Source organism: Hyperolius riggenbachi, chromosome 8, assembly GCF_040937935.1.
Source record: "Hyperolius riggenbachi isolate aHypRig1 chromosome 8, aHypRig1.pri, whole genome shotgun sequence".
Classification (NCBI taxonomy): domain Eukaryota; kingdom Metazoa; phylum Chordata; class Amphibia; order Anura; family Hyperoliidae; genus Hyperolius; species Hyperolius riggenbachi.
Window position 1 is genome coordinate 225,712,938 of NC_090653.1, and position 16,874 is coordinate 225,729,811.

General features: G+C 45.7%; 1 protein-coding gene across 1 annotated transcript in view; it reads right to left on the reverse strand.

Moving 5' to 3' along the window:
• LOC137527604 (5'-nucleotidase domain-containing protein 2-like) overlaps positions 1-16,874 on the reverse strand; it is a 118,247-nt gene that overhangs the window by 12,000 nt on the left and 89,373 nt on the right. Inside the window, exon 10 of the mRNA XM_068248231.1 lies at positions 6,523-6,604. Coding sequence (XP_068104332.1) covers positions 6,523-6,604 — 82 coding nt within the window. The remainder of the gene's footprint in view (positions 1-6,522; positions 6,605-16,874) is intronic.

Below are 16,874 nucleotides of genomic sequence, written 5' to 3' on the forward strand. Positions count from 1 at the left end.
AACCAGTATTCACTCAGAAAGTAAAAGGTGGCTGCAGTAAAAAGCAGTGACATTGCTAGCCCCAAAGATCAGTGGCAGGTGCCCCGGATCTATTCTGGGGCCCCCAGATGTCCCCTAGGCCAGTGATCTGCAAACTTGGCTCTCCATCTGTTAAAGGAGTTCTTTCGCGAAAAAAGTAGGCAGTTAGAAAAATGTGACAGATGACAGGTTTTGGGCCAGTCCATCTTTTAAAGGGGGATTCTCAGGGCTTTCTTTGTTTTCAACAGCATTTCCTGAACAACAGTTGCAAAATGTAACTGACATAATAGTGTGCAAGTGATTAGGGAGGCCGGCTGGTATCTTGCCATTTTGGCAGTTAAACTGTTGTTCAGGAAATGCTGTTGAAAACAAAGAAAGCCCTGAGAATCCCCCTTAAAAAGATGGACTGGCCCAAAAACTGTCACATTTTTTAACTGCCTACTTTTTTCGTGAAAGAACCCCTTTAAGGATTTACATGTCCCACAACATACATTTGCCTTTATGAATTATGACTGTGGCTGTCAGACTCCCGCAATGCATTGTGGGACTTTTAGTTCCTAAACAGCTGGAGAGCCAAGTTTGCAGGTCACTGCCTTAGGCAGAGTCAGCTGTGTTGTATCAATGGCGGGCATGCTGGGAGCTGTGGGGTATTAATCGGAGGTATGTTGGGTGCCTATGTGGGCATGCAGGAAGCTGTGGTTCTTCTATGGAGGCATGCTGGGAGTTGTGCCTGAATGGGAGGCCCGTGGGATTATGGGAGGGGTCCATTAGAAGGTCAGGGAATGCTATGGGGTAACTGCCAGATAACCTAGCGGTAGGCCAGCCCACCCAGCAGAAAGCCAGCCTTGCCTGCGCACTATGTCTAGTTAAGCTACTTAAAGACCGCCCTGATTGGCTGGTGGGGGGAGGGATTTAGAAATATTTTTAAAAAGCAGCACATTTTTTATAAAAAAATAAACAAAGAACAACAAATAAATGTCGGGGGGGGGGGGGGGGGCGATCAGACCCCACCAACAGAGAGCTCTGTTGGTGGGGAGAAAGGGGGGGGGGTCACTTGTGTGCTGAGTTGTACGGGCCTGCAGTGGCCCATTTAGTTAAAATTGCTCTGGTCTCTTAGGGGGGTTTTCCACTGCAGTCCTCAAGTGCCTGCCCATTTATGTAATATGCTGCATTTTTGTTTATTGTATTAATAGAGAGGGGGCTTCATCCAACAGTGCTGGGCAGGCCTACTTAGACGGCTGTTCAGTTCATGATAAATTTGGCTCCACCCATGACCACACCCACATTCTGGTGCATGGCCACACACATTTTCTGGCTAAAGTGCACAAAGTGCCCTAGATCTCTTTGGATCCTAGTAACGCCTCGGTAAATACATTGCTCTGCACAGATGGAGGGGGAGAGTGCAGCTTTCCCTGAGCCATAAGAGCTCCAAACACAGAGCATTCACTATATAAATAGCAGGGCCCTATGAGCTCCAGGCTCCCCCACCAGCACCGCTCCATGTTCCTTAATGTTTTGTCAACAGGTTTGAGCTGAATGAACATCAGTCCTTTTTTCATAAGTAGTAAATGTAATTTATGTACTTTCATGCTTCAAATGACTGACGCAAAAAGCCAAACCTGACCCACTGCTTTATCAAAAACAGGCCCGTCAGGACCCAAAGATCACTGAAATGATTATAATCCAACCATGCCAGAAGGCTGGAGGTGCTCGCTTTGGTATTCTAGTCAGAGCTCGGCAATCTTCTGGGACTTGACTGGGCTCTGAACCTCATGTCTATTAAAGGAATTCAGCAGGAGAGTGTATAACGACTTGTATGGGACGACACGGCTGCTGTAAAGTGCACCTGTCATGAGAAGTATGGAATTTGCCATGGTAGCCAAAAGCAGACAGATTTAAGGAAATAATGGACATTTTCAAAGTCAGGCACTATGAGTAGGCCCAGTCTCAAACTTTTTAACCAACAGCACAGCTGTTATCTAGACTGTTTGTGCCCACCCCCTTATGACACCTGTATTAAATGCTACCCATTATAATACCGGTTATAAAGATCAACAGTATTATGTTCCTGTTTCGGTACTTTCTATAATATAATGACCTTATGATAGCGTTCCCCAATAAAATGGATGTACCCTCCATTTCAGACTTTGTTTCCTTTTTGCTAGAATTAAAGTTCTCAGTGCAGAATTTCTCTTTCTATTTGCCTAGATTTCTGCAGGAGCTCCGATTACACATTCTCCTGAATGGGTGTGAAGACCATTCTTGTAGCGGAGCCGAGGCTGTAAAGCTCTGGTAAACAGTTCCATTCCTGACTGTGGTTGTGTCAGCAGCAGAAGACAAGCAGCAATTCATCTGCTTCTAATCCTTCCAGCCGTAATCCTTGGACTGACTGTCCTGACAGAGGAAAAACAAGAGCAGCAGAATATATGGGGCAGCAGGCTCCTCTGGACAATATCCAGGGTCTGTGATCTCCAGAGTTCTATTGCTGGGAAGGGACGTCACTAGCTACTGATATCTTACTCAGCCGACTGCCTGCGTACATTCACATCATTCTGTTATTTATTGTTGCCAACAGTAACTGCTTATGAAAATAGCCCGAAGTTAATGCATTTCCTCTTCCAAGAGCTTCCTAAGCTTAATATATCCAAACAATGCTTCCCTCGCCCCCACAGTCCATTTCCTATATACATATAAGAGGTGTTCACACTAAGCAAAACACCGTCGGGAAAAGGTTATTATGATGGTCTGGGCTGTCGCCAGGCTTTCTGAAAGGGCATCCTGTAATACATTGAGGAGTTCCAGGGAGTACGACAGCCCAGCCACGTATACAGAGCGAAGCCTTTCATAGCGGGTTAGGATGCTGAGAGGAGGCGCTGTCAGAGGCCAGGAAGCCAGACTCCCTGTAAAGCTCTGCACACTCACACTGCTGCCAAAACAGCTGTCACATCATAACCTTTAGCCAAGATGTGACTGCTGGGGATGTGACAGTTTGCACTTATGTGTCATTAAATGCCTGAAACAGTTTAACCTGTAAAGTAGTCTGTTTAGGGTTTATTGCTCTAATAATATACAAGGTTTTTTTAAGCATCCGTTGAGAAAGTGACCAAACTTTGTGGTAGAACTCAGAATTGCAAAGAAAGGATGGGAAGTAGTCACCCTAAGCAAAAAAAAAACAACAAAAAACCACTTGACTGTAATGTACACTTCCCTAACCAGTTTGGCAATTCCCTTTCCATGCTGCAAGGCAACAATGAAGGGGTGATGCAAAACAAATATCCACATCTAGTCAGTGTGAAAAATATATCAAATCCAGCGCAAGTGAAGTACAAGCTAAAGTGGTGCAACAGCAAATCAGCTGCTCAAAGTGAAAAGAATCTGATTTGGGCATCTGCACCAGATTCCTTTACATTGGTTTGCAGAGATCTTTCTCTGTGCTATCCAACTACACTCCCATTCTACAGTGGCTGGGTAGTGTACTTGTTAAAGTGGATCCGAGATCAACTTTAACTCATTGCATAATTGTGTTTCTTACATATGGTATATATGGCATTCCTCAAGCCAAATACCTTATTAGTTTTAATACTTAATTTCCCTATAAACGAAACAAGCCTCACCCACAGCTCCTCCAGTGCCAAGGCACTCTGAGACCCATGTAGCAAGGGCTTATGGGAGCTCAGTCTGGGGGGAGCAGGAGGTTACTAGCCAGAAAATTCAGAGGAGGAGAGGGGAGTAATGTTTTCACAGGCTGAGAGGGGGAGATGCAGAGCAACTTGCCTGCGCAATGATCACAAGCAAAACATGGCTGCTGTCGTATCACAGGAAGAAGTAATCATATACTGTCGATTGCAGCTAGATTTGCTGTGTAAATTATCTAAACTTAAGGTAAGATCTCGACAAGTTACTTGTTATAGTTAGTTTTTCATCTCGGATCTGCTTTAAGGGCTCTGCCTCAGGGTTCGAATCTCGGTTTTTCCTGTTCAGTAAGCCAGCACCTATTCAGTAAGACGTCATTGGGCAAGACACTAACACTGCTACTGCTTACTAAGCACACCCTAGTGGCTGCTGCTCTGGCGCTTTCAGTCCGCCAAGAGAAAAGCACAATATAAATGTTCTGTCTTGTCTAAAGTGAGGGGAAGAAAATCCTTCAAAAGTCTTATGGAAGAGACTGCAGATAAACAGACATGCTATACTTTACTCAAGAAATTTTATGTACCATGGAATTACAGCAAGAATGCCAAGTCCACAACTCCATGTCCCCAGTAAACATATGTACACCCTTCGATCCCGCCCCCAGAGAATTCGCTGGAACCAATGTACCCAACAATATACCCAATGAAATTCATGTACAGCAAATGTGTATCCCCAAGTGTACCAAGACAGCTCCAACTGTCCAAAGGCCATTTGATAGGAGGTCTCCACCATGGAAAAATGACAGGTATTGGGCCAGTCCATCTCCTCATCGGGAATTCTACGGGTTTTCTTGGTTTTCAACAGCATTTCCTGAACAGCAGTTTAACTGCTCAAATAGTAAGATACCAGCCGGCCTCCCTAATCACTTGCACACTAGTTAGTCAGCTAGACTTTGCAACCGCTGTTCAGGAAATGCTGTTGGAAAAAGAAAACCCTGAGGATCCCCTATGAAGAGATAGACTGGCCCAAAACCTGTCAGTTCTGTCAGATAACTGCCTACTTTTTTTTCGCAATAGTGGTCCTTTAAACAGAGTGTCTGAAGCCTTGCAAAAAGCCTGTTTTTATTTAACATTTATCTTCAGCAATATGAGCATAGCTAAAATGCTGCATTCCCACGGCAGAACGATGTGATTAAACCAACTGTACAAGGAAAAAAAAAAAAAAAAAAAACACAGCATGTGCACCTTCCGTTCCTTGCTGGTGTATTTATTGACAGTGGACTGCATACAACCAAAACATCAGGAACTTTATTTAATGCACAACTGATGTGTAGCATCTGTGTGGCAGCCGTGGTGGTGGAGGTTGGTGGCGGGTTATAGCGGGGGGCGGGCAGGTGGGGAGGGGGTTGTCTGTAAGCGATGGCAGTTTGTGTCAAACTGACACTGTCACACTGCATTCCATCTGAGATGTAATTAAACCCCCGGGGCATACCGGGGCAAAATTCCACGATCTTCCAGGACGTGAATTTTGCTGCCCACGGAGGCAGAACGTAGCCTCCATTAGAGTCAATCCCCACCCCTCTCAGTGAAAGACGACAGAGGGGCGGGGAGAGGCTGCGATCAGCAGGGAGTGACTGTATTAGAGGCAGAGGTACAGCAAAGCTCTGCCTCTACCAGGAAGTGATCCCTGACTTTTGTCCCGGGGATTTTTTTTGTGGGGGGGGGGGGGGGTTAATTACATTGTTCTGCTGCGGGAATGCAGCGTTTTAGCTATGCTTATACTGCTGACGATAAATGTCAAAAAGAACATTTTTAGAAGGCTTCAGTCTCTCTTTAAGCTGCTCAGATGCATTGAAGCAGATTGCCTGTAGCTTGGAATTGGGACAATGAAATACACTTCCTGTAGGCTCAGATTGGCCCAATTTTAGGTTGCATATAATGCAATACTTCAATCTTGCATAAGGAATTAGTGCAGTCTCATGGTCCATCTCCTGTCAGGCTACTGAGATATTGTGGGATTTCTGATTGTAGCTGTGGTTCAGTGATGTCTTGTTATGTAAGCAGCATATATGGGAAGCAGGTATGTTTGCCTTCTGGTGGAAGGACTGGTTTGTCAACACCACAGATCAATCTTCTCGTATTCATCAAAACTCACCCTGCGGGCCAGCCTGGCCAGTCAACAGGAATTGCAAAAAAGAGATGCCTTCAAGCACACAGAGAGTGAGGCTTAGTTTACATTATGAATTGCAAGCGCTGAGCACTTTTGAAAGTGCTTTTTGAAGCAGTTTTACCTACATTTGAGCGATTTACGTTTTTTGTAAGTGTTTTTGTTTTGTGATTTAAACTTTTCTGTTTGCAGACAAGCAGGAAGTGAACTCTCTGATCTGAAACTGAATATCTTGAATGCTATTTATTATGAAAAAAACGCTTACAAAATAGCTTTTCCAAGGGCGTTGCGATTTTCCCATACCTTCCATTGAAGTAACTCAAAAAGTGGTGCAGGATTGTGATTGGAGGAAAAAAAAAAAAAAAAAAAAAAAAAAGCTCAATTTTCATGTGCAAACACTTGCATTGAAAATACACAAGTGTTTTTGTTAAAAAAAAAAAAAAAAAAAAAAAAAAAAAAAATTACGAATCCTAATAGACGGGAGACAGACAAGAGACACAAACGATGGTCACAAATTGACAGCTTGTAACTGGACAAATAAAAATCAGCTATTGTGTTTATTGGTCCAATTTCACACTGTACAAAATTGCACGTAATTATGCCATTCAGCATCTAACACAAGTTCACCAAAGTATTGCTTGTAATATGACATGATCTGTGGCAGACCAGTATAGGGTCTCAATCAGATCGCTCTCATGGTGTACATACCTGTTTGTAGACTTGTCCCTTCTCCAGCTTAGTAATTCTGTCCCATTTCAGATCTCCATTTCCATCTACCCGACGAAAGGGCCTTCAGAGAAAACAAAAACAAAAGAAAAAAAATCATGTCAATGCAGGCTTAGGACTTGGCCCCCCATTTCCACCTAAACTCGCTTTTTCCTGTGTGCAGGTTTCCAGACATGCGTGTTCGCATAGGGAAACAGAAAATATGAGTGGTGCCCGAGGTTAAAAAATAAATAAAAATGCATTAGATCACAGACATCGATCTCCGGCCCGCAGTTCCATAAAATGTGGCCCACAAGGGTCCCGCAGAACTTACATTATGCTTGGCCGTAGGGTCACTCCGCCCGCTCTCACACTTCACAATTAAGAGCGGTGAGGGTAGCCACGCTCTACCACACGCTTGCCCCACCCACTCCTGCCCTTTGCCATAGTCTTTACAATGCAGTGCTAAACACAGCCAGGCCTTTACCCTCTTCCCAGAGCATGTGCAAGGCCACACTTTTGCTCTGCCCTCTCCTGCCAGCCAGAGGCTTCAGTCTGACATCCTGGGGGGCCGCAGGGGCGGAACAGGGTGAGGACACAAAGGAATGAGCAGGTAGGGTGAGGCTTGGTTATGCTGTTCCAGCATTAGATCAGGGATGGCTGCACAAGATATCTGAATGCTCTATAAAGCCTACTTCATCAGGCAAGACTACTCCTTGTGCCCACAGGTCACCTATAGTCACACTCCGTGAGTGCTGCCCTTTTTCCCCCCCATGTTTGGAGACATGCACAAGTTAATGCTTGCAGAACGCGCATTACAAGCAGCCCAACAAGAAAAAGACAAAAAGTACAGCGTTCACGGAGGGCGGGTACAAGTGGCCTGTGGCCAAAAGGAATAGTCTCACCTGATACTGAGAGCAGCAGCTAGATAATACAAGAAACATGTGTACAAGACACAGAGAGCCATCCATCCAGGATCTTATGCTGGAGCAGCCGAGCGAAGCCTCACACACAACCTACCAGCGCCCCGGCATTGAGCGGTATATGCATGCAATCTCTGGCTGCTGCCCACTTTTGGACTATCCCTTTTGGCCGCAGGTCACCTATACCTGCAATCCGAGAGTGCCGTCTGAGCGATAATTTATACTCCTCTCCCAATATTAGGACAGCAGAACGAGCAGGCTGCAATGATTATAAAGAAGAACTAACAGCGGAGGTGACAAGACCGCGAGGCAGCAGGTATAATGGCTGCCAAACAGGGCGTAGATTTCAATCACTGCCATCCGGAACCGGTTTGAGTAAAAAAAGCAACAAAGATTCATAAAAGAAAAAAAAAATTTAAATTAAAATATCAGTGTTGGCCCTCAACTTGGTCATTTGCAGCCAACTGAGTTTGAGATCCTGCATTAGATGGAAGCCAGCCCATAGATTAAATTTGGCTGTCAGTTGTGATGTATATTGGTGTGTGGAGGAACCACTGACAGCCTCGTGTAGTAAAAACAGGGACCGAAAGAGAAATAGCCACACTAAATCCAGCTACACTCCAACAGATTTGATAAAGAGGATACGAAAATATACTGAAAAATTGAGTAATTGGTAAAAGTCTGTTTTTTATAGATGGATATGGCCAGTGGTGGGATGGGGCAAGTGGGTGGAGGAAGCACTCAAGCGAAGTTTCCACATCTATGTAATGCATGGAGCAAAAAAATCGATAACTTTCCAACCTGTTTGACAAATTTTTCAATCAATTGAACCCTTAAAATCAATGTGCATGTCCAAACAGAAAATCAGATACTTTTGTAATTACTAGAGTTTAAAACTTTGCTTCCTAGCTTCAGTTTAGGCTCTCCAATGCAGGATTTTCTTTTGCAAAACAAGTCAGTATGTTGTTGCAGGCTAGCCCTCTTGCCACTGGAGAATGTACAGGGCCGAATATATAGAGCAGGCCCAGGGGTGCAGCTAAGGTTTTTGTGGCCCCAAGCGGACTGTAGCAAGAGGCCCTATCCTGCGGCGCGCGAAGCGCGCCGCGGCGAAAAATGGGTGTGGCTATCCCGCATAAGTGGGCGTGGCCATGACATGTGGGTGGAGCAGGAGGGCGGATTGGGGCGGGGCTGTTTGCGGGAAAAAAATGGATGTTGGGGTGATTGAGGCGCGCGTAGCGCGCCGAAAGATTGGCGCGGCCATGACATTGTATGGGCGAAGCTTAACCGTAGCACAGCAAATATAGCCAACTATGACCATTAAATAATAAATGCAGCAACAGTTACCCCAGACACCAGAAAATAAAAACGCAATTTGGGCCACATTTCAGCAGAAATCAAACGCAATTAGGGCACATTTTCAGCAGAAATCAAACGCAATTAGGGCACATTTTCAGCCGAAATCAAACGCAATTAGGGCACATTTTCAGCAGAAATCAAACGCAATTAGGGCAGAGTTCAGCAGAAATCAAACGCAATTAGGGCCACATTTTCAGCAGATATCAAACGCATTTAGGGCACAGTTCAGCAGAAATCAATCGCAATTAGGGCCACATTTTCAGCAGATATCAAACGCATTTAGGGCACAGTTCAGCAGAAATCAATCGCAATTAGGGCCACATTTTCAGCAGATATCAAACGCATTTAGGGCACAGTTCAGCAGAAATCAATCGCAATTAGGGCCACATTTTCAGCAGATATCAAACGCATTTAGGGCACAGTTCAGCAGAAATCAATCGCAATTAGGGCCACATTTTCAGCAGATATCAAACGCATTTAGGGCACAGTTCAGCAGAAATCAATCGCAATTAGGGCCACATTTTCAGCAGATATCAAACGCATTTAGGGCACAGTTCAGCAGAAATCAATCGCAATTAGGGCCACATTTTCAGCAGATATCAAACGCATTTAGGGCACAGTTCAGCAGAAATCAATCGCAATTAGGGCCACATTTTCAGCACATATCAAACGCATTTAGGGCGCAGTTCAGCAGAAATCAATCGCAATTAGGGCCACATTTTCAGCAGATATCAAACGCATTTAGGGCACAGTTCAGCAGAAATCAATCGCAATTAGGGCCACATTTTCAGCAGATATCAAACGCATTTAGGGCACAGTTCAGCAGAAATCAATCGCAATTAGGGCCACATTTTCAGCAGATATCAAACGCATTTAGGGCACAGTTCAGCAGAAATCAATCGCAATTAGGGCCACATTTTCAGCAGATATCAAACGCATTTAGGGCGCAGTTCAGCAGAAATCAATCGCAATTAGGGCCACATTTTCAGCAGATATCAAACGCATTTAGGGCACAGTTCAGCAGAAATCAATCGCAATTAGGGCCACATTTTCAGCAGATATCAAACGCATTTAGGGCACAGTTCAGCAGAAATCAATCGCAATTAGGGCCACATTTTCAGCAGATATCAAACGCATTTAGGGCACAGTTCAGCAGAAATCAATCGCAATTAGGGCCACATTTTCAGCAGATATCAAACGCATTTAGGGCACAGTTCAGCAGAAATCAATCGCAATTAGGGCCACATTTTCAGCAGATATCAAACGCATTTAGGGCACAGTTCAGCAGAAATCAATCGCAATTAGGGCCACATCAGCAAATTCGCAATTAGGGCTGCGGCTGCAAAAAGAAAAGAATTTACTCACCTGGCAGGCTGGCACTGGCAGAAGTCTTCTCTCCCTGGTCTCCTCTCCCGGCCGGCTTCTCAGGCGCGCAGTTCCCACGGAGCTCCCTCCCTGGCTTCCTCCTCCAATCTCCCGCGCTGATTCATGCAGGGCTACGGGTCGGGAAGATGGCCACCCGAAGCCCTGTACTGGAGACATAGTCTCCAGAGCAGGGCTTCGGCGGCGGCCATCTTCCTGTAGCCCTGCTCTGCTCTGCCAGCCCGGCGGGGCTGCGGGGAAAAAGTGACGTCACGCCGACGTCACGGAGCCGCCGAGGCCCCTAAGATTGTGAGGCCCCAAGCGACCGCTTGGTTCGCTTTATGCCTCGCGGCGCCCCTGAGCAGGCCCATCATGGGACTGTGACAACCATGAGGTTTAAGGGTTAAAAGGTGAGATGTGACAGTTTACATTAGGCATTGCTGTGAGGTATCTAGTATAGCCTCTATGGCTGAGGTAACTAACCCCCTGATTGGCTGTCTATTTTCTCTCAGGTAGTGAGGGAAAAGAACGTAGGCATAGCTATGATTGGTCGCTATAGGTAGAAGGTAGACTCTGCCAGGTGTTGCTAGGCCTTAAACTATGTTGCATCAGCCAATCAGGAGGGTTTTAAGGATATATAAGAAGGGCTTGTGCAGTCGTTTTCTGCCTTGTGTTCCAGCGTGGACGGGACAAGCTCAGGAGCTGTAATACAGAGCTTGTACTGAGCTGTAATACAGAGCTGTCCACCACAATGGATATATCAAGGCTGTTGGCTGCCCGAGCCGAAGAGCCAGGAGGCTTGGAGCTGCTGACGCGGTGCCTGCAGCTGGCCGAAGCAGAGAGAGCGGAGGGAAGAAGTGGCACGGTACCTGCTGTGTTGCCAGCGAAGAGGCAGAAGAAGGCCAGGCGCACCTACTCTCCTGAAGCCGGCGCGTCAAGAGGACGGAAGGAGAAGTCCCCGGCAGCCTCAAGCAAGTCCGGAAGGAAGTCGGGGAGTAGTGCAGCACATGTCCGGCCTGGGTCATCATCGGCTAGTTCGGCGGCAGCGGCGGCGAAGAGTTCCAATGAAGCCCGCCCTGCGTGGAGTTCGTGTGCGACCAGCCCGGCTGCTCCATGTCCTGCACAACTGAACCCCCGTCAATGTGACCGTGGAGAGCTGGGTGTGCCGTCCGCATCGGCTCCGGAGTCCCCCCCGCTGATCGAGGCCCGCCCGCCCGAAGTTTTGAATCCGGCCAATCAGCTGGGTTTGGAGGCGGGGCCATCCAACATCTCAGCAGCGCCGACCAACCGCGCTATGGAGGAGGCGGAGCTTGTGTCGGTCGCCGGAGCGACCTATCGGGTGCATCCGGAGGCGTGGCCTGCCCCCGATCCAGGCAGAGCGACCAATGAGAGCGATCCTGGGCTCTCACAGCGAAACGGAGCGGCGATGTCAGCCCCAGCCGGGGGCGTGGCCAGCGGTGGTGACGTAGGTCGGCTCCTCACGCCGACCAATGAGAGCTTCCTGGGGTTCACTCAGTGGGGCGGAGGAGCGGCCTTTTCTGCCCCAACCGGGGGCGCAGCCAGCAGCAGCGATGCCAGTCGGCTCTTTCCGCCGACCAACGAAGCGGCCTCTCTGTTTCCTTCCCAGCCTGCAGGAACAGTCCGCCCGGAGCCTCCAGCATCTGTGGGTGCCCTGTCTGGTGGTGGGAGTGAGCGTGCGCAGTTTGGCGGTGCAGTTACTGGGTTGCCCGGGCAACGGGTGATTCCAGTTCCTGCTGCTGCCGGCTGTGCTGTGCAGCTCCATGCCGGAGGGCCCTACAGCAACCCCCCTGCATCCAGCATTCCCACTGTGGGATCCCAACCAGCGCTCGCTATTCCCAGGGATGGTATGTATGCCCCTTCTGTTAATGCCTTATTATCTGCATTGTTGTCTGCACTTCAGCCTCATGATGCTAATGTTTCTGCTAGCAGGGTTTGGGATAATGGGGAGGCAACACGGGCAGCTGTCCCGCCCCCCCCACCTCCCCCTCCCTCTGTTGGATTGAATACATTGTCTCCTAGTTTTCACACTGCTACTCAGGCCTCAGGGGTTCTGCCCACTGGCAGCCCAGGGGTGCCTGAGACTGCTTATAAAGAAGCATTACCAGTCAAGCTCTCTCCATTGGGGTTTCACCTGTCCATGGCAGTAAAAGAAAAAATGTGGAAAGGTGAATACGTGGATATTCTTTCTTTATTACCACATGTAAAACAGGAGAAAAAGGATGAAAAATCGGAGGAAGATCGGCGGAGACCCGTGGCCAGATCGTTCACCAATTGGTTGCAGGCTTTCTGCATCTATGCTAGTGTCATTGGTGAACGATCTCCTGAAAAATGTCAGCAAATGTTTCTGTACCTAAACTCCATTTTGGGAGCTTATAAATCATTTGGCGGTCTCGCGTGGTTTGATTACGATGAGGCGTTTAGGCAAAAGCTATCGGTTTATCCAGAGGCTGGCTGGGGTACAAAGGACGCCGAGCTCTGGCTAAACCTAATGATGCCACAAAAAGTTTCATCATTTAGACAACCTTCTACCACGGGTACGAATAGCCTTAAACGCGGTCTATGCTTTGCCTTTAATGAGTCGCAATGCAAGTGGCCTGGCACGTGCAAATACAGGCACGAATGTGGATTCTGCGGCGGGTCTCATCCTGTTTCTAAATGTTTTAAGAAAGCTAATACATCTCAATCCTCCGCCAAGGAGCTTTTTCTTAAAAATAGTTACGCCAGTGAGGCTCACAAACATGCTCCCATGGCTTCAAATGTATCCAGACAAAGCGAAAGCTCAAACACTAATTGAAGGTTTTAGGGATGGTTTTAAACTGCCAATATTTTCAGGTCCAGGTTGTGTCAAGGTAAAAAACTTAAAATCAATTTCACTTCATAGGGATGTAGTAAGAGACAAAATTGCAAAAGAGGTAGCAGCTGGAAGGGTAGCGGGTCCATTCCTGTCACCTCCTTTTGAAAACTTCCGTTTGTCGCCACTAGGTATAGTCCCTAAGAAGGAACACGGGGAATATAGAATGATACACCACTTGTCATTCCCTTTAGGAAGCTCATTGAATGATGAGATTAGTAATGATTTGACCTCAGTTTCTTACGCATCATTCGATGATGCTTTGAAATTGCTTCGCTCATGTGGTAAACAAGCATTGTTAGCAAAAGCAGACATTAAGTCTGCTTTCAGACTATTGCCTATTCATCCGGAATCATTTAACTCACTGGGTTTCCAGTTTGAGGATAGATTTTACTTCGACAAGTGTTTACCTATGGGATGCTCTCTATCTTGCAGCTATTTCGAGAGCTTCTCAACGTTTCTTGAGTGGGTAGTTCAAGCAATTTCAGGTCAAATCAGTCTGATCCATTATTTAGATGACTTCTTATTCATGGGTCCTGGGGATTCTCCCATTTGTCACAATTTATTACGAACTTTTTTAGTGATTTGCGAACATTTTAACATCCCTCTGGCAAACGAAAAAACAGTTTACCCTTGTACCACCATTGAATTTTTAGGTATAACAATTGATACCACCCTTATGGAATTCTGCTTACCAGTAGAAAAAATTAATAAACTGCAGACACTAATTTTTACTTTCCTGAGGAGAAAGAAAGTATTGCTCCAAGAAATGCAGTCCTTACTAGGATGTTTAGCTTTTACTACTAGAATTATGCCCATGGGCAGGGTTTTCTCAAAAAGATTGTCAAGGGCTTCTAGAGGCCTTAAATCACCTCGATCACATATTAGAATGTCTGCCGAGTTAAAAGAAGATTTGTTAGTTTGGGCAGAATTTTTAAACACTTATAATGGCCGTTCTATCTGGCAGGATGAATTTGTGAATAACACCGATCTGGAGTTTTTTACGGATGCCTCAGGCAGCATTGGCTGCGGGGCTTTCCTGCAAGGAAAATGGTTCAATGCCCGGTAGCCGTCATCCTGGTGTCAAAAGGAGGTGACAGGCAATATAGTTCTTCTAGAACTTTTTCCAGTTTTGGCAGCTTTATTTATCTGGGGAGCCCAATTTGAAGGAAAAAAGATAGTGGTGCAGACAGACAATAGAGGGGTGGTATTTGCTGTAAACTGCATGTCCTCAAAATCTCCATTAGTGGTAAAACTTTTGCGATTGTTTGTCCTTTACGCTTTAAAATTTAATGTCTGGATAAAGGCTAGTTATGTTCCCGGTATTAACAATGACATCGCTGACTCTTTGTCACGATTCCAGATGACAAGATTCCGATCCTTGGCACCATCGGCAGAGCTGGTGGGAGAATTTGTTCCGCCTTTCCTGTGGGATCTGCTATGGAATTAGTCTGCGCCAGAATCCAGCAGTCCGTTTCCAAGTCAACATGGCAGGCATATTCGCTTGCATGGCGGGATTGGGTTAATTTTACCAATTGCTTGGGCCGCTCGGAGTGGGCGTGTTCGGAGGACATGATTATTCAGTTTGCAGCAAGTGCCATCCAAAAAGGTGTATCTTATTCACATATTTCTAAGTCTCTGGCAGGAATTTCCTTTTTTCTGAAACTAGGTGGGCTGCCGGCCTGCAACTCTTTCTTTTCGGTAAGGCAGTTGTTAAAAGGACATAGAAAAGTTACACACACACCTGACAATAGGCAGCCAATAACCATTAATGTTTTGTCCGCTTTATGGGAAGCTACCACTCTCATTTGCTCTTCAGCTTTTGAATCCAGTTTATTTAAATGTGCCTTTTGCCTTATGTTCTTTGCTGCTTTGCGGGTATCCGAAATCATTGCAGAGAACAAGACAGATTCAGGAGGCGTGCAATACAAGCATGTGATCTTAGCACAATCAAAATTAGCAATCTTCATTCAGAAATCTAAAACGGACCAGTTGGGGAAAGGTGAGTGGCTTGAGCTTAATGCATGGCCCGGCAATCATTTATGTCCTTTGAATAATTTATCCTGCTTTTTACAGGTGAGAGGCTCTAAGGCAGGAGCTTTGCTGTGTCATGCAGATGGCTCAGCACTAACTAATTTTCAGTTTTCTTCAGTATTACAGAAGTGCGTGAAGCACGCAGGTCTTGGAAGTTTTAAATTCACCTCGCATTCCTTCAGAATTGGGGCAGCCACTGAAGCAGCGAGACTAGGTTTAAACGAGTCAGTGATCAAACGATTGGGGAGATGGAAATCAAATACATTCAAGTTATACATTCGCCCTTAATTCTGCTTTATTTTTCAGGTCAAAAGAATGACATTTGGATTATAGGACATTCTTATATATTTTGGGCGCAAAAAAGGGCCTTCAGGCGATGCTATACTGAGAACCTGAATCTGGATCCTAACATGTATACTGTACATTGGAATGGAGTAAGGGGGATGCGTTGGCATCATTTGAATGAAGTTTTAACTGAAATGTTAAGTAAGTTCCCTACCCCTAAGGTTTTAGTGGTTCATTTAGGGGGCAATGATCTTGGAAAAATGAAATCCCTGGATCTTTATTTCCAAATGAGAGATGATCTCAGGGCCTTCCACCTTCTCTCTCCTAGCACAATTATAGTATTTTCGGAAATGGTCACTCGTTTGGCTTGGTCTTTGTCTCCTGATCTTCTCCCGTTTGACAAGGTAAGGAGACGACTGAACCACAAGCTGGAGAAATTTTTGCCTTCCATCGGCGGATTTTCTTTCCGCCATTTCGACTTGGAGGGTGATACCCAGGGTCTATACAGACAGGACTTAGTACATTTGAGTGACGTTGGTATTGATATTTTCAATTGTGGTTTACAATGGTGCATAGAAAGGGCTGTGGGTGGTGGGACAGGCTGTTAGCCTGTCGGGTGGGGTCCTGCGGTTTAATAAAATGTACTAATTGGGGGTCTGAACTGTAATGGTGGACCTATCCTGGAGTGTTTGGTTATTTATTAATTATTTATGAAGTTTTAATAAAGTTATTTTGGACCTCTTTAAATAATTTATTTGAAACCAATAAAGATGGCCACGGCCTTTTTATGCACCAATTAAAACATGGTTTATTTATTTGGTTATAGTAATAGTTAACTAAATGTGTTGTCTACATTCCCATGTACAGGGCCGAATATATAGAGCAGGCCCATCATGGGACTGTGACAACCATGAGGTTTAAGGGTTAAAAGGTGAGATGTGACAGTTTACATTAGGCATTGCTGTGAGGTATCTAGTATAGCCTCTATGGCTGAGGTAACTAACCCCCTGATTGGCTGTCTATTTTCTCTCAGGTAGTGAGGGAAAAGAACGTAGGCATAGCTATGATTGGTCGCTATAGGTAGAAGGTAGACTCTGCCAGGTGTTGCTAGGCCTTAAACTATGTTGCATCAGCCAATCAGAAGGGTTTTAAGGATATATAAGAAGGGCTTGTGCAGTCGTTTTCTGCCTTGTGTTCCAGCGTGGACGGGACAAGCTCCCCACCCACCCTCCCATGAAGAAGAGATTCGTCGTGGTCAAGCACTTTCGTCGTGGTCTAAACTTTATTGGTTAAGTGAAGGGGTCCTGCGGTTTAATAAAATGTACTAATTGGGGGTCTGAACTGTAATGGTGGACCTATCCTGGAGTGTTTGGTTATTTATTAATTATTTATGAAGTTTTAATAAAGTTATTTTGGACCTCTTTAAATAATTTATTTGAAACCAATAAAAATGGCCACGGCCTTTTTATGCACCAATTAAAACATGGTTTATTTATTTGGTTATAGTAATAGTTAACTAAATG